Source organism: Eptatretus burgeri, chromosome 4 (assembly GCF_056783735.1).
Source record: "Eptatretus burgeri isolate ZD-2024b chromosome 4, Ebu_testis_v1, whole genome shotgun sequence".
NCBI classification, from domain to species: domain Eukaryota; kingdom Metazoa; phylum Chordata; class Myxini; order Myxiniformes; family Myxinidae; genus Eptatretus; species Eptatretus burgeri.
The window spans coordinates 139,897,786-139,924,110 of NC_140964.1; the positions used below are offsets into that span (position 1 = coordinate 139,897,786).

General features: G+C 45.5%; 1 protein-coding gene and 1 long non-coding RNA gene across 12 annotated transcripts in view; one reads left to right on the plus strand and one right to left on the minus strand.

Annotated features, from left to right (window-relative positions):
- LOC147029242 (tensin-3-like) overlaps window positions 1–26,325 on the plus strand; it is a 294,302-nt gene that overhangs the window by 180,046 nt on the left and 87,931 nt on the right. For 4 of the 11 annotated variants that reach the window (XM_085880149.1, XM_085880150.1, XM_085880156.1 and 1 more), the window contains 7 exons: window positions 6,024–6,062; window positions 6,440–6,481; window positions 8,034–8,092; window positions 21,295–21,517; window positions 22,944–22,994; window positions 25,796–25,918; window positions 26,123–26,187. In XM_085880149.1, coding sequence (XP_085736275.1) covers window positions 6,024–6,062; window positions 6,440–6,481; window positions 8,034–8,092; window positions 21,295–21,517; window positions 22,944–22,994; window positions 25,796–25,918; window positions 26,123–26,187 — 602 coding nt within the window. Of the gene's footprint in view, window positions 1–6,023; window positions 6,063–6,439; window positions 6,482–6,601; window positions 6,739–7,556; window positions 7,893–8,033; window positions 8,093–13,056; window positions 13,222–21,294; window positions 21,518–22,943; window positions 22,995–25,795; window positions 25,919–26,122; window positions 26,188–26,325 lie in introns of those variants that run through there. The other 7 variants (XM_085880151.1, XM_085880157.1, XM_085880153.1 and 4 more) reach the window with 4 other exon arrangements.
- LOC147029243 (uncharacterized) lies at window positions 1,349–6,200 on the minus strand. The gene is made up of 3 exons (XR_015057852.1): window positions 5,978–6,200; window positions 1,854–2,012; window positions 1,349–1,652 (listed from the first exon to the last, which is right to left on the minus strand). It is a non-coding gene; the product is annotated as an uncharacterized LOC147029243 (long non-coding RNA).

A 26,325-nucleotide genomic window follows, 5' to 3' on the forward strand; every position in this document is an offset into this window, starting at 1 on the left:
ACCCTTTAACTTAACAATCACTTATTATATTCTTCGATGAGACACATCCTATAAATTAAATCAGAAACCACATACTTACAGTTGTATGAGACAAGCCAAGTTTTTATTTTTCAATCTCTAAATAGATAATCAATTAATTTTAATATCTAGAATTGCATTTTTATTTTTATTTTCTCACCTTTTTGCCTAAAAAATAAAAAAAAACTTTATTGTATGTCATGGACAGAAGAATCTCGTTCATCGAACTTTGAATGTCCAGCACACTTCCCTGTTCAGCCTGCATGGACTTGGAGTTATCAACACTCGGATGGGAGAATATTTGCATTTCTTGCTTCTGTTTTTTTTTTGTTTTTGATTAATTTTTACATCCTTTATGCGCAATCTCATTGAAAGAGCGACCCAGGAAATATCACAACAAATGAGCTACAACCGGAAGCTGCCCTGCATTCTGGAACAATTATTAAAGGTCCACAGAATCAGAAATTTAATTTTTTTTTTAATTTCATGATATTGATTTTTAATTAATAAACAAAGAACTGAACGTGTTTTTTAAAATTTAAATTCCAATTATTTTTTGAGGTGTTAACGTTAAAAAAAAAACATAATCTGGTGGGTACCGCCGCTAAATATTCCAGAAAAACCACCAGGGTCATTGCATCATCTGTGTGATGTCATCACCGGAACGATTGTCTCAGCATGCAAAGGATAATGGCTGCACAACTCGCTTCAGATTCATCAGAAAGTGAATTTAACGAATCATTTTCTGATTAAGACTCCTCAGATTATGACGACAGTCAAAATCATGATGTAGAAGGTGCTGCCAGACTGTATATGTATGAACCCGAGGAGGAAATTAGGGATGGCATTGGTCATGAAATGGTCATTGGCCATTGGCGTTCACAACAATCGGGTCGACGCCAAAGAAAGTCTCGGTAAGAACAACTCGTAAGTGGTAAATCATCGAGCTAGAATGTGGTAAATGTGGGGTTTAGTGATATTTTGATGCAACACTTATTTGTAATTATTGCAGTAACTAGAATGACACTCGGTAGAGCACATACCTCCGCCAGGCTGAAGAGTTTACGTGTTGTAACCAAACCGACAGGCCGGATCTGTATCTGGACCTCCAAAACGGATTCGGCTTGTTCTTGTGACCTGACCAACTCATCCACCAAGTTTTGTCATAATCCGTCCACAACGTTTTGAAATATCGTGCGACATCGTTTTTTGGCTCCATCTCTCAATGGTGAAGAATCACTTTGAAATTAAAAATTCTCGTGTCAAGATGTACAGTGGAGTATGAGATGTATAGATGTTTATTACCAAACGAGATGGGACTCTTCTCACAATGTACATGTACCCCCATCCACACCCCACAATAATGTAGTGACCCAGGCAAAAAATGCTACAGTTAGAACTCTAGTATATGAGAGTAGTACTCTCATATATTATAGTTGGTAACAGGTTATACAACAGTAGTCTGCAGATAATTACTACAGGAAAGGAATGCTATTTTTGCTTGGTGAGTGAGTGATGTACAACAGGTTAACCAACACTGATTGAACATGACTGTACCATCGCTCCGAACTATATTTGAAAAGGTAAAGATGGTGCAGTGTACCGTCAATAAGACCAGGCAGCAATCAGAATCCCTGCAATGACGTCATCATCAGACTTATCCCTCAGAGTGATGTAATGTTTCTAAATATGTTCATTTGCTTTCATTTGCAAATGATATTAAGTGTCAATTGAAAAAAAAGCAATGACGGAATTTAAATAAAGCGATTTGCCCATTTCATTAACTTAATGAATACATGTGTCATTAAATACGTGCATCTTTTAATAAAGGGTACCTGGAACAAAGTTGTCATTCCATCCTCCCATCCATTGGGACCAGACTCTGTGCAGAGCGTTGGTGCTGCTTCAGCAGTCTCCTGGGCGATTGGGCGCAATCCTGGACGGGGCGCCACTCTGACACAGGATACCAGCAGGCTGGTACTCATTTTGCCGACCTCAGAAGGATGACAGGCAGTCAACCCCAACTGGTATTAATTCAACAGCCGAGCAGGATTTGAACTTGGAATCTTAGGATTCCAAGCCCACCACCCTGACCATTAAGCCAACACCAGACATAAAGTTGTCATTGATTGATTAATTAGTGTAATGTAACATCACTGAAAACACCCACTTCCTGTAACACTTGGACATACAACCCTCATCCCGCCCCCCCCTCCTCAGTACCACTCTAACAGCCTTGGACGTACACCCCCAACCCCCCCCCTATATGTTACGTAATTTTTGAATGGCCCATTTTCACTGCCGTTTTGTCCATTTTATTATTTTTCATTCCATTAGAATTATCTCTAATCATTGTGGGGATCGCGCCCGCTTTCAATCGCTTCAATTTACTCATCTCAAACTGGGATTACAGGCCAGTGTCGAAAAAATTATCTTCAAAATGGACCCTGCAAATGACTCTTGAAGCAGTTTTTTACATTGGCTGGCAAAATTTTCCTTACGGCTGGATATTTTGGGGAAAATATGCATGCTCACACCATCTTTGGTTGTACGGTATTGCTACAACCAGCAACGGATGGCCTTGACATTCTCAGTAGTTTTTAGAGTTCAGAGTTTTTCAGAGCGTATGTAGGCCGCACGTAAACACGATTCTCCAAGCAAAAGTATCCTCCATCCATCCATCCATCCATCCATGCATTGGGACCATACTCCATGCAGAGCGTTGGTGCTGCCTCAGCAGTCTCCTTGGCTGTTGGACACAATCCTGGACGGGTAACCACTCTGACACAGGATACCAGCAAGCTGGCACTCATTTTGCCGACCTCGGAAGGATGACAGGCAGAGTCAACCCCACCTGGTGTTAATTCAACAGCCGAGAGGAGTTTGAACTCAGGATCCTATGATCCCAGGCCCACCACTCCAGCCATTAAGCCAACACCAGGCATTAAGTATCATCGAGATGACGTAATCACATCGCCATATTTTGGGGGGGAGGAACCAATCAGTGTACAAGGATACCATTGTTGTTTCATCCCTTCAAAGATGTAGAACTTTATATCATTCGTGACACCCCAAGGCCACGTTCAAATAAATAGGTGGTGCGATTTCAACGCAAACCGCATGCCCATGTGACGATGTACATAAAATTACCCTTGAAATGTTTTACAAACATATATTTTTTGTGAATTATATCTAAAGGATTTTGGACCATAACATTGACAAAGGCCTATTTGTGCAAAATACATGATGGGATTTTCATCATTACAATCATCATCATCATCATCATCATCATCATCAATTTACCATACTCTTTACACAACATTGATGCTGGCAACACAGTCTCTTGGCAAGGGAATTATGCTGGGTGGTTTGGTTGTTTTGGCTGGTTTGGTTATGACTGGTGGTTTGGTTGTTTTGGCTGGTTTGGTTATGACTGGTGGTTTGGTTGTTTTGGCTGGTTTGGTTATGACTGGTGGATTGGTCGTTCTGGCTGGTTTTGTCGTGCTGGCTGGTGTGGTCGTGCCTGCTGGTTTTGTCGTGCTGGCTGGTTTTGTCGTGCTGGCTGGTTTTGTCGTGCTGGCTGGTTTTGTTGTGCTGGCTGGTTTTGTCGTGTCTGCTGGTTTTGTCTTGCTGGCTGGTTTTGTCGTGCCTGCTGGTTTTGTCATGCCTGCTGGTTTTGTCTTGCTGGCTGGTTTTGTCGTGCCTGCTGGTTTTGTCATGCCTGCTGGTTTTGTCGTGCTGGCTGGTTTTGTCGTGCTGGCTGGTTTTGTTGTGCTGGCTGGTTTTGTCATGTCGGCTGGTTTTGTCGTGCTGGCTGGTTTTGTCGTGCTGGCTGGTTTTGTTGTGCTGGCTGGTTTTCTCATGTCGGCTGGTTTTGTCGTGCCTGCTGGTTTTGTCGTGCCTGCTGGTTTTGTCATGCTGGCTGGTTTGGTCGTGCCCGCTGGTTTTGTCATGCTGGCTGGTTTGGTCATGCTGGCTGGTTTTGTCATGCTGGCTGGTTTGGTCGTGCCCGCTGGTTTTGTCATGCCTGCTGGTTTTGTCATGCTGGCTGGTTTGGTCGTGCCCGCTGGTTTTGTCGTGCCTGCTGGTGTGGTCATGCCTGCTGGTTTTGTCATGCTGGCTGGTTTGGTCGTGCCCGCTGGTTTTGTCGTGCCTGCTGGTGTGGTCATGCCTGCTGGTTTTGTCATGCTGGCTGGTTTGGTCGTGTCGGCTGGTTTTGTCGTGCCTGCTGGTGTGGTCATGCCTGCTGGTTTTGTCATGCTGGCTGGTTTGGTCGTGTCGGCTGGTTTTGTCGTGCCTGCTGGTGTGGTTATGCCTGCTGGTGTGGTCATGCCTGCTGGTTTTGTCATGCTGGCTGGTTTGGTCGTGTCGGCTGGTTTTGTCGTGCCTGCTGGTGTGGTCATGCCTGCTGGTGTGGTCATGCCTGCTGGTTTTGTCATGCTGGCTGGTTTGGTCGTGTCGGCTGGTTTTGTCGTGCCTGCTGGTGTGGTCATGCCTGCTGGTTTTGTCATGCCTGCTGGTTTTGGCGTGCCCGCTGGTTTGGTCGTGCCCGCTGGTTTTGTTGTGCCTGCTGGTTTTGGCGTGCCCGCTGGTTTTGGCGTGCCCGCTGGTTTTGTCGTGCCCGCTGGTTTTGTCGTGCCTGCTGGTTTTGGCGTGCCCGCTGGTTTTGTCGTGCCCGCTGGTTTTGGCGTGCCCGCTGGTTTTGGCGTGCCCGCTGGTTTTGGCGTGCCCGCTGGTTTTGTCGTGCCTGCTGGTGTGGTCATGCCTGCTGGTTTTGTCATGCTGGCTGGTTTGGTCGTGTCGGCTGGTTTTGTCGTGCCTGCTGGTGTGGTCATGCCTGCTGGTTTTGTCATGCTGGCTGGTTTTGTCGTGCCTGCTGGTGTGGTCATGCCTGCTGGTTTTGTCGTGCCCGCTGGTTTTGGCTTGTCGGCTGTCTTTGTTGTTTTGGTTGGTTTTGTCGCTGGTTTGGTCGTTCCTGCTTGTTCGGTCGTGCCGGTGATAACTCGCCTAGTTTTCACGAAAGACACTGTGGAATGATTAATGTTCCCCCACGACCAGTGACCACGTATGGATTCTCTGGCTGAACATCCATCCGATGGACGACGCACACATTGATGGACCGCCTTGCATGCGAAACACCAGAATGTTGGTTTATAGTTTGGCCATGATTCTAACTAAGGCGAGAGAGCTGACAGATGAATGTACATCATCTCAAAGCTATTCTGAGAGGCCTTTGGGTTGTTAGACATCTGCATTGCAGTCGGGACAGCTGACGAACATCCCATCCTAACTATCACTTGCTTACGATGTATGACCCTGGAAATGGAATTTTCATCAAAACGATGTCTGGAATGCAGATCGCTCCAATGGAAATGCTTTGTTTTACGATTCCTGGATTCATTCCTTCATGGAATATAATGTCGTGGTGTAAGATATCTTTATCTCGATGATCACCAGACCTGTTGCAGATATGTCCGACCGAAGCCCCTTTTTGGGGGACGAGTCTTGATTGCCATCAACCCCTTGTTACGAAGGATGGCAGCCACGTGCTCTCCTCTGGTTACATCACGTTTTCCTTGCCGTGATGTCCGACTCGAGGAGACGATGAGAGTTGTGCAGACAAAGAAAGGGGAAGAAGGGATTTTTTATAATGCCATACCCTGTAAATGGTCTTTAGGAGATTACAAACCTCAAAGGCTTTGGACTAGCCTCTGATCCTTGCACATCCCAGGCAAAAATAGCATTCTTTTCCGGTAGTGACTCTCTGCAGACTACTGTCGTGGGACTGGTTCCCAACTCCAGTATATGAGAGTAATACTCTCATATACTACAGTTCTAACTGCAGCATTTTTGTCTGGGTTAGTTGAACGTTATTAAAAAAAAAATAACAAAGCGTGATTCTAAAAATGAACAATGTTAACGAACGACTAAAAGATTGAAGGCAGTATCATTTGATTACCTTGAAATGATGTTGAAAAGTTTTCTCTTCCCTTTGTCTCCTGCAGGTAGAACCTTCATGCGCGGAGATCGTCAGTTGTGAGCTGGTAAGGACGAGGCCTTGAGTGAGCCAACCGACCTTGGGGGGGGCGGGGGGGGACAATTGCAGTAAAATGCTCCTCGATGTAACATCCTGAGCAGTTTGTGGAATATTATTCATTCTTTGTGAGGTTCCTACAAGCACATTCTGCCAAATGTAAGATCAGAAGGAACAGAAATGAAAGGTTACCTGGCACCTGTGATCAAAGCCCAACAATGGCAGGTGAAATGTCCAGAAGATTTAACAGAACATTTCACGACATTGTGACGATGGGCCCTCATTGGTTCTCCGGGTAGTTTATATTTTTGAAGACCCTTTGTGTGTTAGCCCATGTGCACATGCTCTGTCTGCCTCTGAGCTGCTCTGCTTGTCTTGCTCCGACAGCCTGCCAGCTATTTGCCTACTGTACAGCACGCCATGCTTCCGGTACGTGTCCCCACTATGTCGTTTATCCCATTGTTTGTACCTCTTGACTTACCTGCATTTTGACAACCTCATTTATTTATTTGTTTTGTTTTGTTATTCTCCTCTGTTTCTTCTTTTCAGGGCTGGCAGGATAGCCTAGAGGTACGCACACTCACCGCTGAGCCGTCTAGCCTGGATTCAAATCCCGGCCCAGCTATAAACCCCCATCCTGGCGCTTTGTGTTCAGGCCGAGGCGTCGACCTGTGCGTCGTCCATCGGTAGGACGATAGACCGGAGCACCCGTCTGCCGGCGCCCGTCGTCGGTGGACGTTTACGATCCGCCGGTGTCTTTAGGGACGAGTGGGAGAGGTATTGCCAGCACCCCGTCAAATTTCCAAATTCCTGCCACTTTCGGTCTAACGGTCTAAATGGCAGTCCTGGCCATGCGATCCGCTTCTTGAAAGACTTGGACCCTAAACATTCCTCGACCGATCCCACAAAAAGTTGGGAATAATTGGGACCGTTAACGAAGTAGTCGTCTGTTTCTCACTTTCGTCATCTCCCTTTACCGGTAGTTGGATCTGTTAACCATTGCTTCAACTCGCTACCATGGGATAAACTCGCCGCTGACCCAACAACACCGTCACCTGCCATTTATTTATTACCTGCTTGTTTCTCATCTCACCTACCGTACTTTGACCTCTGACCTCGCTGCCTGTCTTTCCTCTTAATCTCACGTGCCTTCCCCTCACCTCTCACCTTTCTGCGTTCCGCCGTTGAACCCGTCCATTGATCTCGTTCTTCACGCCATCCCCCCATTCCACCTGCCATTCCTTCTCACCTCCCTAATTATCACACTTCCTTATCCCATTAAAACTTGCCTCCTTATATTATAATTCCCTTGTTTTCCTCTTCCGCTTGTAATTCGTTGTTTCTCAACTGTTGTTTTCTTTATAATTTTAATTAATTTTCATTTAATTAATCCTTACTCTTGTTTCCTCTTCCTTAACTTTCCCCCCCATCTTTTCACTTCGCATTATTTAATTTATTTCCCTTTATTCCTCGGGCACATCATTTTATTTATTTATTTATTTATTTATTCGCTGTTTATTCAGCGTCTAAGGCTCATGGAAGGGGTTGTACGCATACCGTCTGCAGACAAAGACGATGAACGTTATCGACACATTACATGTGGGATTCCAGCATCGTAAAGGAACCACTCAGATGGGAACACCGAGCACGCCACATTCATTTCTTCTGTTTTGTTTTCCTCTTTCTTTCTTGTTTTTCCATCATTGGATGAGTTCCAAGCCAGCTGGCCATCTCGGCCATACTGTAACCAACGCCAACATCCAACCTGCAGTGTCATGTAAACCGAATGGGTCGTCCTTTGCCATGTCATGTCCATGTCGGTATTCCGTTCCCACGGCAGGTAACACTTCCCAGGAGTTTTCTTCACCTATTTACTGTTATCATTGTAACTCTACAATATGCCTTCACATTGTCTGTAGTTCTTCGGTCGGAATGCTGATAAAGTGATTTTATCCTCCTTGTTTTGTTCTCTCTTCCGCAGAATGTACCGTCACCTGCCTCGCCGACACCATTAACCAACGGCAATAATTCAACTCCCAGGTAAGTAAGTGAAGGTCAATGAATGAAACACTCCTCTCTTCTTCCCTCTTACATGCCTTTCTCTTTCATTCTCTCATTGTCCTTCATTCATCATGACATTTTCCACCAATGATTTATTCTCCCCAAACCTGCTATCTTCAAGATTTCTTCATCCCCTTAACCTTCCTGGTTAACTTTTCTTGCCCCCACACTCCCACACTTCCACACTTCCCTCATGCATTATTCCCCCTTTTTGCCTTTTATTAACACCCACCCCACCCTCCATCCCAAATCCATACTTAATTCCCAATCTTTTCCATCTGCATTCTCTTATTCATCCTCCCCCATTCCCCATTCCTCTTTAATTAACGTCACTATCAAACAGCTCGATTATTTTGTTGCCACACCAATCCATTCCTCACCACCATCTCCATTTTCCTGCTCGGAGCTTGGAGAGGGGGAAGCATTCCTGATTTAGCATGGAGGAAGTCGGAATATGGGAAATGATATACATTAGAGGTTACTATGTGTGGTGAGACTTCCGAGGATAAATACGAAATAGTGAGGTCAAAGAGAAAGGAATGTGCATGTGCTGGTGAACTTGGATTAATTTGAGAAGATAGTCATGTTAAAAAGCACACGCTCCTTGAAGATATATATATATATATATATATATATATATATATATATATATATATATATATATATATATATATATATATATATATATATTGTTACGGCTGTGGAAGTTCACAGAACACCATTCAGGTTTCCCAGAGATCAGTTATGTCGATAAGTGTGTGTTCAGATTAGATTTCCCCACCGATGTCTAAAGGGCAATTGTTCGTGTCACCGGGCTGTGATCTTTGAGTCAGCCGTTATTCTTTTGCTACTTTATTTTGGCAAACAAACAATCATCTCCTCACCACCATCTCCACAACGACCACCACAATCTCCTCACCACCTCCGCCACAACCGCCAACATCTCACCACCTTCGCCATAACAAACAAGCAATCATCTCTTCAACAACATCTCCACAAACGAACAACATTGCCTCACCTTCATCTCCACAAAAGCCGCCATCTTGTTGCCAGCCACAGCGTCCTCAACGAACAGCATCTCCGCCGACAGACGCGGGGACTCCCTCACTGGGGCAGGAGCCGATGATCTCTACCACGCCCGCTTTGTCCGCGTCAGGATGGCGAGATCGAATCAAAATGACAAAAGGGGCGGAGCCAGCGGGGGGTGAAAGGTTGAGGGTAAAAGATCAAACGCACCCCCGTACCCCATAAAAGGGCGCGCTGGAACGCCAAGCCGGCAGTCAGTCTGTCGGGGTTCGGAGTCGAGTGCAGTGGAGCTTGGAGTCCGGTGGAGAGCGCCAAGGTTCGAGTCCAGTAGAGGGCTGTTGGCCGTCGGAGCGCAGCGGAGCCTGGAGTGCTGCAGAGGTTCGAGTCCAGTGGATGGCTGTTGGTCGGGTTGCAGCCAGAGAGAAGTCGCCAGCCGGCCCCGAGACGGTCCGAGCAACGCTGAGGAGTGGGCGGGCTCTTAAAAGAGCATCAACTCTTAAAAGAGCAAGGCCCGTTCGTTCCTCTGAGGCGTCGTCGGATAGGCCTGATCAACCAGGCCGCACGGCGGGGCCTGGGCCAACCGAGTCGCCGTTGCGCCAACTCCAGTGGTGACGAAACATCGAGGGTCGCCCAGCGAGTCACCAGGAGGGTGGCAGGTAACCTGCACGGTCTCGCGGAGCTCTTTCGGTCTTCACAGCTCCGCGGAACAGTAAAGGCCTACGGGTCCTGTTCTACCCTTTCCTTTCCTGGGGTTTTCTTTGCATGGAAGTTGGTGCACCTTGTCCTTTAAGTAGTGAACTGACTAAGTGTATGTAAATAATAGATAGAACGGCTGTAGGTCTTTTGTTTGCTCGCATCTTGCCCCCCTACCCCCATTCATTGCATTCATTGCCTTGCTTACGTGTGATAAATAAATGCCATTGTTTGAATATTCACCTGCTCGTTGCGTCCCTTCCTCCATTGAGCTATCGTAATTGCGTTCGGAATAAATAGGTTTTTTTTTAATTGCCGGTAAATAATCAGGTCCAACGGGGCTTGGCAATAATAAACCGCTCGGCAATCGCAAACGGAACGGGCTGCTTAAAGCGGCTCGTTTCCGTACAGGTCCCGTTGAGGTACAACCTCTCGGTAGTCTGCCCGTGCGAATAATTAGGTAAATCGACAATTCGGCGATTGACCCTGTAGCGCGGGCAGAGCATTGACAAGGTTGTGGTGTGATTAAAAACACACCCGTAGCTGGATTTCAGCGTTGATCCGGAAGTTACGACTGGATTGCTACGTTCGGTGGGCGCGCGCGGCTGCAATTAGCTAAAAGCGGTCGCCCACACGCCGGAGTGGCGGAGATCCTATATATATATATATATATATATATATATATATATATATATATATATATATATATATATATATATATATATATATATATATATATATATATATATATATATATATATATATATATACATATGCAGAAAGGAAGAGAGGGAGAAGGGATATAAAGAGAGGAATAGGGAGAGTAGGGTGAGGAGAGAAGAGGATGGGGGAGAATGAGGGAGGTGAGAGTGAGGAGGGGAAGGGAGAGTGAGGAGGGGAGGGAGAGTGAGGAGGGGTGGTGGAGAAAGGGAGGTGAGAGTAAGGAGGGATGGAGGAGAAAAAGGAGGGATGGGGGCGAGAGAGGGGGAAAACGAGTGGGGATGGGCCGAGGAGTGATGGGGAGAGAGTGAAGAGGGGATGAGAGAGCCATGCCTCACCACACATTGCAAGACACACTGGGAGGGGAGTGAGGAAGAGGGCTAAGTGGAAAGGGGAGGGAGAGAGGAGGGATGGGGGAAGGCAGCATGTTGGGAGGGGAAATGGGAAGGCAGCTTGAGGGGAGGGGAATGGAAATGTAGCATGAGGGGAGGGGAATGGGAAGGCAGCATGAAGGGAGGGGAATGAGAAGGCAACAAGAAGGGAGGGGAATGGAACGGTAGCATGAGAAGAGGGGATGGGAAGGCAGCATGAGGGACATGGAAAGGCAGTGTGAGGGGAATGGGAAGGCAGCGTGGGGGAAGGGAATGATGCAACCAGCATCCACAGGCATATGATGATGATGATGATGATGATGATGATGATGATGATGATGATGATGATGCATATGATCTGGCCCTCAAGTTTTACTCTTTTTATCCCCCACCACGTGGCGGAAGGGGGATATTGTTATCACCCGGGTCGTCCGTCCGTCGTCCGTCCGGCTGGCTGAGCGTCAACATTTATAGCTGTGAGTGCGATAACTCATAAACTGTTCGCCATATCGATTTGAAATTTGGGTCACACATGTACCACCTGAAAAGGAAGAACCCGATTGATTTCGGGCTTGGCCAGATCCAAGATAGCCGACTGGGGCGGCCATCTTGAAAAAAATGTTTTTTGTAATAAATGGAAAACCGCTTATCTGATTTCAATTATTTTTCAATGGCGGGGGATTCCCCATCTCTGATGGTATATTTTTTGTACTCTTCCTTTCCACATGCCCTTCTCATTTCTTCTTGGGACTTCCTATCCTGCTCTTCCCTTAGTCGAGGTGCCCTATAACAGCATCCGCGAAGTACAGGATGTTCCAAAAAGACCCGGAAAACTTTGATTGTTAATATTGTTGCGGTTCTCGGAACCCTATGCATCCAAGAGAGAGTGGTCCCAAGACAGTTAGTTATTCCATTAATATACTGGTAGACTGTAGATAGTCCCTTCCCTTTTGTGTAGCGGGACAACAGGGGCGTGCGTTGCGAGGGTCTCATAGCTCGGTTTGCTTACATCATTTCTTCTTCATTCCATTTCTAAGGTCATTTCTACTCTTCTTTACTGATTATTCCCGAGGTAGATCTGAGCCACGTGTGCCCTGCGCTGTGATATGGATCCTCAGCAAAGGCCAAGCAGGCACGACACCCACACCCCTCCGTAGAAAGCACAGCCTGCCAAACGCACACGCAGCGGTAATTTCCACTCAATGGTGTTTTCCACAACACAGGAAACACACCCAGCACGATGCCCCCGCTGCACTGAACGCGTATCGAGGCCGATAATAGAAAGGCAACCCCACGCCACGTTGCGTGGGATGCGAGTGGGCAAGGCGCAAGCGGCGCATTCCTTTCAACCTATTTCTGGACTAATTATATCGATCGGGTTTCGCCCCGCACACACGATAGCAGAATCGGGCAAACGCGAGTGCTGGCCACGTGTGTAATGGCAGATCCATGCGCACTGTACGGAGCGTGCTCGAAGGCAGACCCGCTCGCGACTTTATCGTACAGAGCAGGGCACGAATGTGCCGCTCACGACACTTTGTTATTGTCTAGAGCAGGGCATGAATGTACCGCCCACTACACTTTATCATGCAGAGCGAGGCACGAATGGACACCTCACTGTGTGTGCATGGGTTCACCATAACATCTTACCTTCTCACCTCTACGGACAGCGAAGCTGCAATCGGGCAGAGGCATATTGTGCAGCTCGAGCCACATGGCGCACACGGACCGGGCGCGTTGGCCAGCGCTGGTCGGGGGCCCAAGCGGGCGTGCGGGACCGACGCTGCCCTCGGCCGGTCATCAGGGCACGGCCTGGGGGTTCTTGAAAGGCAAGTCATGGCGCGGAGTTCGGTGTGGGCGATTCATATCATGTCGTGGGGTCGGAGCGGGACATCTTTGCGGCGTAGGGTCACCTTGCCGGATGTGGAATGTTGCTGCTTCCGGCCATCGCGGCCGGGCCACGCAGGGGGTCAGGTCCAATCAGAGCACCCGATTCGGGTGACGTCATCGAGTTTTAGGGTGGCCCCCTGCCCCGCGCCGCGGGGCCTATAAAGGTCCGAGCAGGTCCTTCTTTGTCTCTCTGCTGCCTTGCCTCACCTTCCGCTCAAGATGGACCTCGATTCCGCCTTCTGTCAGCATCACTTCGACTCCGGCTTCTGTCGTCATCGCTGGGCTCCTCCTCCTCTTCTCCGCCCACACGATGCTGACTCCATCCTCCCAACTCAAGCCCCTCCTTCATGCCCACGGTCTCGATGCGATCTACCCGAAGCAGGAGACGACGCGCCAGCTGTCAGAGAGGTACCGCACCATGGAGCTTTCCCCCCAAACATATTGGTGGTGCATTCAGGGACTGCGTATCAATTATACAAAGGTACCGAGAGACCGTAGCCTCAACTCCTCTCCTGTCTTGCCTCAATCCCTCTTCATCGGGTTTTCTGTGTCTGTGTGTGTGTCCTGGCGCCTGTCTATGTAAGTAAGCCTGCAGAAGATTGTTTTTATTATTATCTTGCCAAAACGAAGTTTTTGCAAGATATGTTAGTCAGCTTGTATGTTTTTTTTATTTTTATTTTTTGTTGGTCTGTAATCACGTATAAAAAATTCTGCAGAGCACAGTTATCATCGGAAATTTTTGTAACTTCGCATATCAGAGGCCTATAGAGGTCCCTTTCAGCGCATAAAATTTTGAAGGTCAAGGTCAAAGGTCAAGGTCACTTTGTCGCAAATCAGGGGAGTCGACGAAACCCTTATTTTTTGAGTAATTTTGATCGGATCGTCTTCAAACTTCATGGGAATATAGTTCATGGTCTGGCGCTCAGCTGATTAATTTTTGGTGGCGATTGGCCTTGACCTTCATGGTTAGCGCCTCAGGTCAAACATATTTGACCCCAAGGTCAAATTTTCAAGTTTTAGGAACCATATCGTGTAGTACCTCAAATTGAACACCTCGATGAGTGCTTTCTAGATATGTCAAGCTTGAGACATTATGACGTCATTTGGTGACGTTATGAGGCAAAAGCATATTTTTCATGGTTACTCTGTAGAACAATTCTCATCGGAATCTCTCGTAGGCAGATATTCCTCAAGGAGTCGCTCCTGGTGGATAGCAGCTCTGTTCACCTCAGTGTGACCTTAAATAAGTCACACGTGGTCACCTTTTGGCAAGATACGGGTCACCCTGCGGGTGACATTGGTTTATTTTCTGGTTAGGTCTGCTCTGCGTCCACTTTTATAAGTTGCTTGTTTATTGTGTAACCCCACCTCTCTCCCCTATCTCTGCACAACCCACCCCAATAAATCTCTTGATCGTACCACATACATTTCCTCGCCCATTGTAAATAAATCATTATTAGGAATGTTCCCTGCTTGTTTTTGTCTTTTCCTTCATTGATCCAGCATGGTCCGAATCCTAGCTTAGCCAGGACTTTATTCCCAGCAATCCGTTCCTTTTAGCCAGTACGTCCTGGGCAGTGTCGCTCGGCTGCATCCGATCCGGTTAAGTGATACGGTCCGGTAGAGTGATCCGGTTTGGACAAAGCGTACCGAGAGCGTGTTTCCCGGTAATTAAATCACGTGGTTATTTTTAGGGAACCGGATTAACTAGACTGAGGACTCACCGTCACGTGGTTGAGATATTGGCGTCCACGGTCAGTTAAGCGACTCGCTGCGTCATGGAACAATTTCGGGGAGTCTGGCGGGAGCCGAGAACCCCCCCCCCCTCTAGTGGTCTTCTCACCCGACCTCTGGCCCGCAACAATATATTTAGAACCACAAATGATACAATGATACCAGGCCCGTTGCCAGGGCTCAGTATTAAGGGGGGCATATGAACTGTATGGTGGGGGGGCACAATTATTATATTTAATATTTTTGATAACCCGGTATACTATTGTATTCATGCAGCATTGACGCATCTATCCTGAGGTTTACGTCGCATACTAACCAAATTGATCTCAGCTAGATTTAATATGTTCCGATGTTTTTGGCCTAAAATTATTCGAATGCAGGAGAGCCGCAACAAACTGGCACATTCACAATGCAAATATTCAATGATTAGACAATTAGCACCAATTCAGGTGCACTTATACAAGGTGTTGTCAATAATTGGCATTATAAAATCAATATACCAGAGATACAATGACTAAACGGGGAAGGTTGGCACCAGAATCAGTGCACTTTCAAATAAGATACAGTCGGCTATGAGCTGCGATCATCACGTAAAACTATCAACAGCAAATACGACCAGCCTGAAGATACCACAAGGTCCGCATTTAAAGCAGTCAATTACACAGAGGTAAGGTTATGCACAAAGCACTAGATATGGGATATGCAAAGCACCAAACACAATATTTAACTTAAACATCAGAAATACAAAGCAGCTGACCACGGCGGGTGCTGACCACGACCACACTGCAACCACAACCACACACGCATCACCAGCAGTCACACACACAATCTGAACTCCTCGTATAGTTTTTATACCGCTGTACTCACTGTCAGAAGAGCTGCAGGCGACTTGTCTCGGTGTGGAATCTTCTGAGGACCTTCTCCTTCCATTCATTCAGGCATTTACGTGTGAGGTCTCTCTCGAAGGCCAGCCGTACCAGCTGTACCAGTTGTGCCTTGCGTGCATGGCACATGGACCGTCGATGGTCAGTGAAGACATTCCTCAATGTTGAGAATGAGTTTTCACACATGGCAGTGGACGCACCAAATGTTAGTCCAAGTCTCATAGCAGTCACTACACTTGGCATGGCTTCCAGCGTTTTGTGGTATGTTGAGAGGAGTTTTTGTGTTGTCCATCTCTCGTTTGGCTGCTTTTCTGTCTGTGAGCGAATAAACTGCTTTGCAACCACACACTCTGTTTCACTGATGGTTGACTTTGTTAATGTCATGATGTGCTGGAGCAAGTGGGGATCCAAAAACGTGCCATTTTCAGGATTCAAGGCAGCGAGTGAACGGGCGAGTTGTGTGTTGCGCTCACTGAAGCGCTGAGCGATCTCGCCAAGCACAGTGTCAATTGCGCTGTAAAAAACCAACTGCAGTTCCATCTTGTCATTGTCGTTTTGTCCTGTCGTCTCCAAAACTACAAACCGTTCCAAGTTCTTATTCGTTGTGAGTCTCCGTTTTGGTGGTGCAGGTGTAGAAGTGCGAGCATTGTTGGCCTTGTTCCACAGATCAGTGAACTCATCCTCAGAGCGGAGTTTCTTCACGCACTCTGTAGCACTCGCCACCAGTTCCAACTCCGTTAGCAAGTCCATGTCCTCTGCCCGCAAGAGTCAGTTAGGGCCATCTAACAACATCAGCAGTTTTTGTACAAAGATAGCAATGAACATGAAGGCAGGCCCAGAGACTTCCCCCAAAGCCCAATAGCCTCCATCCTCATCTCTACACCGTAGGCACGCTCTGCATCAATCTCCGACAATAAGGATGTGATATCCTTCAAAGATCCTGTGATCACAGACACGGTGGCTAAATGTCCCGTCCACCTTTGATTAAGAAGTCGTTTTAACCGCTCACCTTTATACTGTGCAGCAACAGTGGGCTTTCTGAAGAATTTGTACAGGCAACAACAAACCTCGAGGAAGTTGGTGACAGCTTTCTCTGCTGCCAGTGCGTGGATAACTACCAGATGGAGTTGATGATTTAAGCAATGCACATCGGGGATTTCTCTTTCCAATATCTCTTGCAACAACTTTTGCACCCACCGTGCTTCCCAGCCATTACCGAAGCCCCGTCGTACACCTGACTTAATATTTTGACGTGTCAAGTCCTGTTTTTGTCAGCTCTGCAATTATTAGGTCCGTCAATGTTTTTGCATCTCCAGCGTCGGCTGTAGCTATTGTGAGTAGATGCTCTGTTGCTTCATTTGATGCCGATACAAAGCGAATGATGATTGATATGTTCTCACATTCAGTGGGGTCCCTCGTCCCATCCACCTTGATGGTAAACCACGATGTGCCGACTTCTTCCACGAAGGCATCCGTCACAATATTACTCAATGTGCAGATCAGTTCATTCTGCATTTCCGGACTAGTATAGCTTGCGTTTCGTGTGATATTCTTTATTATTTTGGCTCACTCGGTGTCTTTTTTGAGTGTGCAGTTTAAAAGCGAGAGAAAGAGCCCACTGTGCCCATCTGTAATTATCAAGGCTCCCTCTAAAAGGTATCTGATTTTCGGCGAGAAATCCCACAACATCGATAAGAGCAGACACATAGTACCGGTTTCTATTTAGCTGGTCAGCATTGAGGAGTGTGGAAATCTCCTAACCACAATCGATGCGCCTCTCATTCTCCTTCCACCTCAAAACACAAGTTGAATGTTCCTTTGAAGTTGCGTGTTTGTGAAACCCCCTGCCTTTCTCAACGGCATGTTTCCAATTCCGGTGGCCTCGCACTGTGAAAGTAGAGTCCACTGGGCCGCGTGCAGGGTTAAACTTACTAAATGGATAGCACAATGCTGCATATGTCTGCACACTGTTTTCCAGCCATTCATTAGTCTGGTACCACGAGGACACAAACGAGTGACTCTTGTTCTGCAACAGATGGCCAGGGTACCGCTGTATACCAACTTGATTAGGTCTCTCACTTCCAAGATCATCGGGAAGCGGCTTGACAGTCACACCCGGTCCCGAGGCCACCGCCGAGCGTGGCAACTCGGCTGCTTGCGCTGGGGCTCCAGCCGCAGGGCTAACGTTGCTGGCTTGGCCAGGTTGGCCAGCTTCTGTCAGTATTTCATCGACATGATCGTCTCCTCCTCCAACAACATATCTTTCATCATCTTCTTCATTTTCGTCGCTTGCATTTTTTCCTTTTCTGAGCCATTTTCGTATATCCATCATCCACGTCTTTTTCTCCTGCTGCGAGCTCGTGCTCTGTGATTCGTTCCTCGTGACTCGCGTCACTAATCTCACGACTCGCCAGATTTGACGGTTGATGGTTTTATTTATTAAATGATCCATGCATCAAAAACAGGTTTTATCTGCATAATTTCAAATGTAAGCACGATTGTAAACACACAGATTTTTAATTTTTATTATAAAATTACTTTTGTAAGATGGAGGGTTGACGGGTTGTGAAGGTCACGTGGTGCACGTGCACTTCATCTTTAACTAGAACGGGCACTCATAGAGCGCATACCTTCGCCGCCACTACTTTTTTTGTTCTTGGTATGAGTGTGGGGAACTGGTTTCATATGAATGGTCTTATGACACAAACCACATATCTATAATGTCATGACCCCCCCGACTTTCGGGGGCTACGGACTAAACAACAATCAACTCACGTTGTTTTGGCGAGTCTTCACTCGCAAGCTCGGTGAATACAACGTTTCAACAAGAGAAGGTAATCTCGTTTGATGCTGGTTTCATGCAAATCGAATAAGAATTGACTAAGTTATGCCAAAAACCGCATATTTTTCAAGGGCGTGACCCCCCTCCACCCCCGACATTTTACCCCAACCGGTGAGAAGTGTTGTGATGTCATTGTGTCACAAGATTGGGCATTAAATTCTGAACATTTTGGTGCTGGGTTCATGTAAAGCGGACAAGAATTGACCGCGTTATGACAAAAACCGCATATTTTTCAAGGTCGTGACCCCCCTGACCTTTGACCCCTAACCGGTAACAAGAGTATGGGCGTCATTGTGTCATATTGCATGTCACAAGATGAGGCGTTGAATTCTGAACATTTTGGCGTTAGTTGCATGCAAATTGAATAAAAACTGACCGTGTTATCGTAAAAAGACGATTTTGACCTTTTCGTGACCTTGGCCTTGACCTTTGACCCGAACGATCCCAAAATCTAATCGAATGCTTCCTGGCTAATAATCAATCATCCCACCAAATTTCATACAATTCGGTTTAATACTTTTTGAGTTATACGAATCACAAGATTACAAATAAATAAATAAACAAATAAATAAATAAATACACGCCGACCAAAACATAACCTTTCGCAGAATGCGAAGGTAATGATGTAAATTTATGTCTTTTCCTTAATCATATTATCATATTATGACTATATTACATTTATACCTAACTTACAACCAATCAGGTGACCTGCTCAATTTGGGTCTCCATCTCGAAAACGCTGATTGGCTATTCCTAAAAACGAAATGATCCACGATATATATATATATATATATATATATATATATATATATATATATATATATATATATATATATATATATATATATATATATATATATATATATATATATATATATATATATATATATATATATATATATATATATATAACCACCCACAACATCGACATTCGACACGAGGTCTTGGCTGCTGGCGTTGGTGCTTGCGTTATTATCTTTTATCTTGTAGGCTTGGACTGTATTGTCTTGCCAATTGCTCTTGGAGATGCGCTGGGAAGTGCACACTTATCTCTTGACTTATTCAAAGAAGGAAATTATTAAAGAACAGTTTATCCAAGAAGGCCTTATTATTCACCACGTTGAACATCTGGAATAAGGGTTTTAGTTCACACAGGTGAACTCTTAAACAGCAAGGACATCACAGTGGGCGCTCGTCCTTAAACACTAAGTTGTTCACAGAGTACAACAGGGCATAAATGGGTGGTGTACAAGTGGGGGGCACCAGATGCGCCATGGGGGGCATTGCACCCAAATTCCCTCCCCCCCCCTAGCGACGGGCCTGAATGATACCCTTTAGTTTATATGATACAGAAACTCATAAAGTTTTGTGCACGCCATCATTACACTTCAATGTGAGCTCCGTTTGTCGCATGCAGGACCTCAAGGCGGGACTCAAGTTCTTGCCATGTTTGGCTCAGCATGTTTGCATCCACCAGTGCACATGCAGCTGTGATCTGAGAATGAAGATCCTGCTGCAGGTTCGCCACTTTGGTGTTGGAGACACCATCTTTGACAAGCCCCCACAGAAAAATATCAAGGGGGGTTATGTCTGATGATCATGGGGGTCAGGCGGTTGGTCCTTCTTGGCCAATCCAGTGACCTGGAAATATGTCATTCAGGACGGCTCGAACGACGAAGGCCCATTGAGGGGGAGTGCCGTCCTGTTGAAAAATGATATCGGGTTGCAGGTCTTCAATCTGCGAGAAGGCGAATCCTTCCAACATGTTCATGCAAATTGTTGAGGTTACTGTCTCCTCCACAAAGAAAAACGGACCCACCAGGTGGCCATGGAGAAGGCCACACCACATATTGACCTTTGGACTGTTGTGTACGTGTTCAATGACCACAGAAGGGGTTTTCAGAGCCCCAGATCCTCACATTGTGCCAGATGACCTTCCCCGAAACATGAAAGCAAGCTTCGTCTGTGAACATGCCCTTTTTCAGGTAATCTTCATCATCCTCTATATACGACTGAGCATTTCCAATGCAAACTCCTTACGTTTGGGTCCGTCATTTGGTTTGAGTTCCTGCAGAATCTACAACTTATCAGCATGGAGCTTCAGTGTTTTTTATTCAAAATCCTGTGTCCAGTGGTGGTCGGTTGTCCCAGTTCTCTGGATGAGCATCAAGTTGATTTTCAGGGACTTTGTTGAAATGATTCACGCACCCGTTCAACGTCCACTGCACTTGTGCTTGATCGACCGGTACGTTTCTGTTTCTGACAACTTCCAGTCTCCTTAGACCTCTTGTACCACTCTCTGATACTAGTCTGCGGTGGCAGATTCCTTCCACATGTTGTGCAGAAATTACGCTGAACTTGCCTGACGGATCTCGTCTCGATGAACCATTTGACGCGCTGAGCTTTCCCCTGTGGAGTCGCCATTTTCTTGCGCATTAAACCACCAGACCTGAAAATAACGAAAACTTCATACGAGTTTCTGAATCATAAAACAAGGGTTTTTATTGTATCATTTGTGGTACTAAATATATTAACAGCCAAAGTTGTCCGGGTCTTTTTGGAACACTCTCCCCTTTGCCATCGTCACTGTCCCAAACCTAAAAATTAATCAGAATCTTCACATCACTTCCTTGTCGAATATCTTCTTGACTATAAATCCCCGATTCATTCCTCCATGCTAGTTAGAGTATTTTGACAAAATGCTGCCATCTGAGGGGCAGGACCAATCAATCCTGATGTTTAAGTGACTCTCTTACGTGACGTTGTTGGGGAGGTAGAAATAGAAACTCGTATGGATTATGTATTTTTGTTACTTTTGCACATACGCAGCACTCACTCATCCTCTAATCTTATACAATGGTGTGTTTTTTGGTGTCATTGACCTTTGATAACAATCTATGTTCTGTTTTGTTTGGAGTGATTAATTGAATGAGAATAAATCTGAATGACATCAATACGTAGGGTAAATTAGTGAAGAAAACTCATTGTGTGTGTGTTTTTTTTTTTTCTTCTCCTCTGCAGACACACGAAGTGTGGAGTCATGGAAGAACAACCAGAGCCAGATCTAACCTATGTGACAGAACGTATACTTGCTGTGTTGCTCCCACAACATAGTCACAGTTATGCAACCACCAGGACAGAAACCAACACCACATCTCCATCAATCACGAACAACTCCATCTCGCACCGTCAGATGGCTGAGCTTGCCTCAATGTTGCGCTCCAAGCATGGGAACAATTACCTGGTGAGTGGGAGAGTGAGCCACTCCTCATTTGTATTATATGATGAGCCACATGTCGTGTGTGTGTGTGTGTGTGTTTATGTTTATGTTTACACTATATATATGCATACATACATACATACATACATACATGTTGTGGTTGGGACAATACATCATTCAGCGACACATCACGGCCAACCAATCGATCAAACAAAGCCCAAGTAAACTCTCCTCCCCAATTTTTTTAACAAACAGGAAAGAGAGTCCTCCTCAGACGACGTTTCGCTTGCGGTCCGTAAGTCTTCTTTCGCCAAGAGTCACAGCTCACCACGCGCAGCCATTTACAGTGAACCACTTCCGGTCACGTGTGCAAGCATGTGCACATCTTTTGGTTATCAGAATGTGGAAATGCCAATCATCAATGGATTGGCACTGATTCCTGGTCATTATTGTTATTATTATTATTATTATTATTATTATTATTATTATTATCAAGTCTGGTGTTGTAATCATGCGTTTGCACATGCAGAGTTGGCTGTGGGGTATTCCAATGAAAGACAACAAATATCAGTGATGTTATCCATTATCACTTATAAGTGATAACACAATAATTATTTTTATTTATTTTTATTAACACAATAATTATTTTATTTAACACATTATCACAATAATTATTGAGCCCCTTCTACCATCTTACTTGTGTTATAACATGAGACAGGGACACCATCAGAAGCATTGTGGGAAACGTAGAGAGGAGAAGAAGTATAATAAGTAGAAGAAGCAGCAGAGCGAGGCTTGGGTGCAGCCTCTGACTCACCCTGCACGAACTGGCAGGCTCACACTCATCCCAAAGTGAAGGGAAGGGAAGGAAGAGACACGGCATGCGATATGAAGGGAGAGACACGGCATATGCAGTGTAGACTTAGAGAAAATGGTGTGAGGTGTGAAACAGTGCCTCGTCCTGACGGATCAAGAGGCAAATTGTTCATCGCCCTTGGTAATCGTGATCTCTTTTGGGTGTCTCAAGTGGACATATTAAAGGTTCTTCGAGGAAAGCAAGATAAAGAGTGCGCAAGTCAGTGATGGAGCTATTGTCACGGACCAAGGACCTCATGGCATTCCTGTTCTCGGGCCTCAGCACGTATTCGTTTCACCACGTTGCAGTGAGCCATATGCCAGACCATCATCTCCAAAAGAGAGTATTTTTCTGTGGACTAGTCATTGTAACTCGTCAGCATTAGAGATGGCACAGATGGCTACCGTGTCACCCATTGTCGTAAGTGATAGGGACGTATTGGATTGTATAAGTATGTATGTATTTGTGCATGTGTGTGTTTATATATATAGATATTGATATATAGATAGATATATGTATGTATATATGGACCAGGAATTTGAAAAGAAAACTGATCATAAATCTAATTTTTTTCAATTGTTTTGTTAATCTCAGGTTCTGAACCTTTCTGGCTCACAGCAAGAATCAGAAAAGCTCCATCCACAGGTGAGAACCATCGCAAGCAACGTATGGACACTAAGAAACTGTACATCAGATTAATTCAAAGAAAGTAATTGGTGAAGTTAAATTAACAAGTGACACATTTGAATTCTCCCCATACTCACCATTCACACACCCACTAACCCAAAAATTCACGACTGCTCACCTCCTACTTTCACGGAACAACGGAAGCTCAGGAATGTGCCGGGAGGAACACGCACACCACCCTGCTGCTTTTCACGGATCACAATTTGCTCGAGGCCTACCCCCTGAGCCCCCAAAGTGTTCTCCAGAGGTTCTGATACATTCTTACGATTTACAAGGCTCTCGCAGGGCAGGAATAGTTACGACTTAGACATGTGTAGGGCTTAGACGATTATTCTAAGCACACCGTGAGCATTCAGCATAGACTTCAAGAAAGATGTGAAAAAAAAACCTGTTATCATAAAAATGCACCGAATGTTCAAACTGTGTTGTCTCAACTGTTGGGGAAAAAAAAATGATTATAGTGTCCAATGTTCACTTCGTATCTCATAATTGTTTGTAGGGATTGTGAAAGTGTCGTTGCATAAATGTGTGATTTCGACGAGAATGGGGGAATGAGTTATTTATTTACTGCATCATTATTATTACCTCTGCCACCGAAGGTGGGCGGAGGTTATGTCTTCACCCCTGTCTGTCTGTCGTCTGTCTGTCTGTCTCTGTGTGTTTGGCTGTAATCATGACATCTCAAAAAGTTGTGGACGAGTTATGACAAAACTTGGTGGATGAGTTGGGTAGGTGACAAGAACAAGCCAATTTGATTTGATTGAAGACCGGATCCAAATCTAGCCTATCAGTGGGATACAAAATGTAAACTGTTCAGCCTGGCAGATATGTGCGCTCTACCGAGTGCCACTCGAGTTATGAGTCCCCTTCCAGTTTCGCTGGAGGGGACTCCAGGTTTGCTTTCCGTATGTCTGTGCTTCTGTCCATCAATCTCACCTGTGGTTTTTTTTCAAAAAAAAAATTCCACATCCTTTAACATATTCAACTTAACCTTGGTACATGGCTTTATTTTGATAAGTTGCAGAACAAGTTCAAGTTTCAGGTGTTCCGTCAGTTTTTCACAGTTATGCCTTTTTTAGACTTCAAAAACATCACATGATGCATGGGTAAGTGTTCGGCTGCCCTGACTCCACCCACTGCTTCACCCCATTTGCTGGATAGCCGACCTGACTCCACCCTAACAAAATCACGTGCTACCATTGTATGATGCAACAAAGATCCTCAAGCAAAAGGCCTGGGTGTTCGTCGATGGCCCAGTGCAATCAGAATGATCCCAGGTGTAGAACCACGATGCATTTTGCATGCAAATAAGCCGTACGCATATTTTTGCTTCATGTGTGTACATTTGGTTATCTTTAATATGAAATCGGCAAAGCCGAGAAATGAGCAAAACACAGTGGGTTAAAGAGTTTCTTCTTCTTCTTCATTTTGGTTCCGGTGTCGGCTCGAGCATGCGTTAAACGCAAACATATTTTTTTATCTGTTGAACATTCATTGGGACCGGTAGCGGACATGTATTGCAAAGCAATTCTCACTCTTGTTGTTCTGATTTTCATGATAACTTGCAGAGTACCCGCCACACGGGCGATCTTATTCCAAGCACGCAACACGTTCTTCTGATACATGCCGTAACTTGGGCAGTGTTTCGGCAACTCACAGCTCTATCGGCAAATTTATTTATTTTTAACCCAGGTTACGTGCTTGAAGCTAAAACATACCTACTGCTTATAATTCAAAACACCTGATTGCACTGGAATATGTGGGGACAAGAATATTGTGCTGTAAATGTTGGAGACTTGTAATACCCTCCCCCACCTCGAGGCGGTGCTACATGATGCACATTTACAGAGAGCATTTGCACACCCCCCCCCCCTCACCCCCAAAGAGCATCAGCAAAGATTTTTTTTAAAAAAACACCCCTATGCATGAATTGTGGTCATGCTGATCCTCTGTAGCAGGTCTGGATGTAATTGGCCCAGAACTGTAGGAGGGTTAGCACAACAAACAAACACACAAACACCGGGCTGTGAATGATAGTGAGGATTACTCGCTGTTCACCTTTTGCCTGCAAGTCGGCGGAAGCACTGCCTAACCCCACATCCCAAAATACACTTTTGTGTATTTTCACCTACAGTATGTATATGTATATGTGTATGTATATGTATGCAGATTTACAAACCAACACTACTATAATTGTAGTGCAAGATGTAACAGATCGGTCGCCAATGACGGCTGAACCAGTATACTGTGAAATATATAAATATATATATGCAGATGTACCTCTGCCTGCCCCCATTGTTGTCCTCCCCAAGTAAAATTAAGTCAATTAGCTCATAGATTGATCAAATACAGCGTTGATGAAGTGGTGGACATGATCAACCAAATGGTTTCCTCCTGCGTTAAAGTACCTTGTAGATCCTTATCCAGCTGTATTTGGTGTGTCTAACAATGTGGTTATATTCTTCCCTAAAGCTAATTTTCTTCCATACATAGACACCTCGATGACAATTAGTCGATTCGTCATGATTATTTATAAATATACAAATCTTATGGGTCATCCCATTAACACGGGGTCGTAATTATGAATCAGAAACATGGCTTTGAGCCAAATGGAATTTATTGACGCACATCACATTTTCCAGGACGACATGGCACCATGAGACTTTGCCGAAGACCTTCATTGAGCATTCTTTGTTGTTTGATATTCATGATGCTGTTTGTTGTTGTTGTTGTTGTGGTGGTGGTGGTTGGCGGTGCAGGTGCAGGAGTATGCATGGCCAGCTCAGCATGCGCCCCCTCTGGATGTCCTGTGCAGCGTGTGCAAAGCCATGGACTCCTGGCTGCATTCGGACCCCAAGCACATCACCGTAATACAGACTAAGGTTTGTGCATGCCATTGCTGAATTTGTATCGGCATTGGATGTCCAGCCATTCACACACAGGCTTCTTGCTACTCCCCTTCGTCATCTTGCTAAAATTAACAACTAATCCAACGTAAAAGTTTTCAAATGGCTTGGTGGATTGTTACCTCGTCTGTGGCTTGCATGTGTATCATTGATGAGACGCAACGTGTGTTCACCATGCAGGGAAGCAAGGGCCAGCTGGGTGTCGTCATTGCGGCCTACATGTACTACAATAGCATCTGTGCCTGGTGAGTCAATGCAACCTCGGCACACCTCTTTTTCGTTACTCACATTTCCTCCCTTGGTGGGGAAATAAGCAAAGTTTCGGAAAATGCAGAACCTCGGTTTAATCCCATCAAGTACCGAACACAAGATGTGGAAATCAA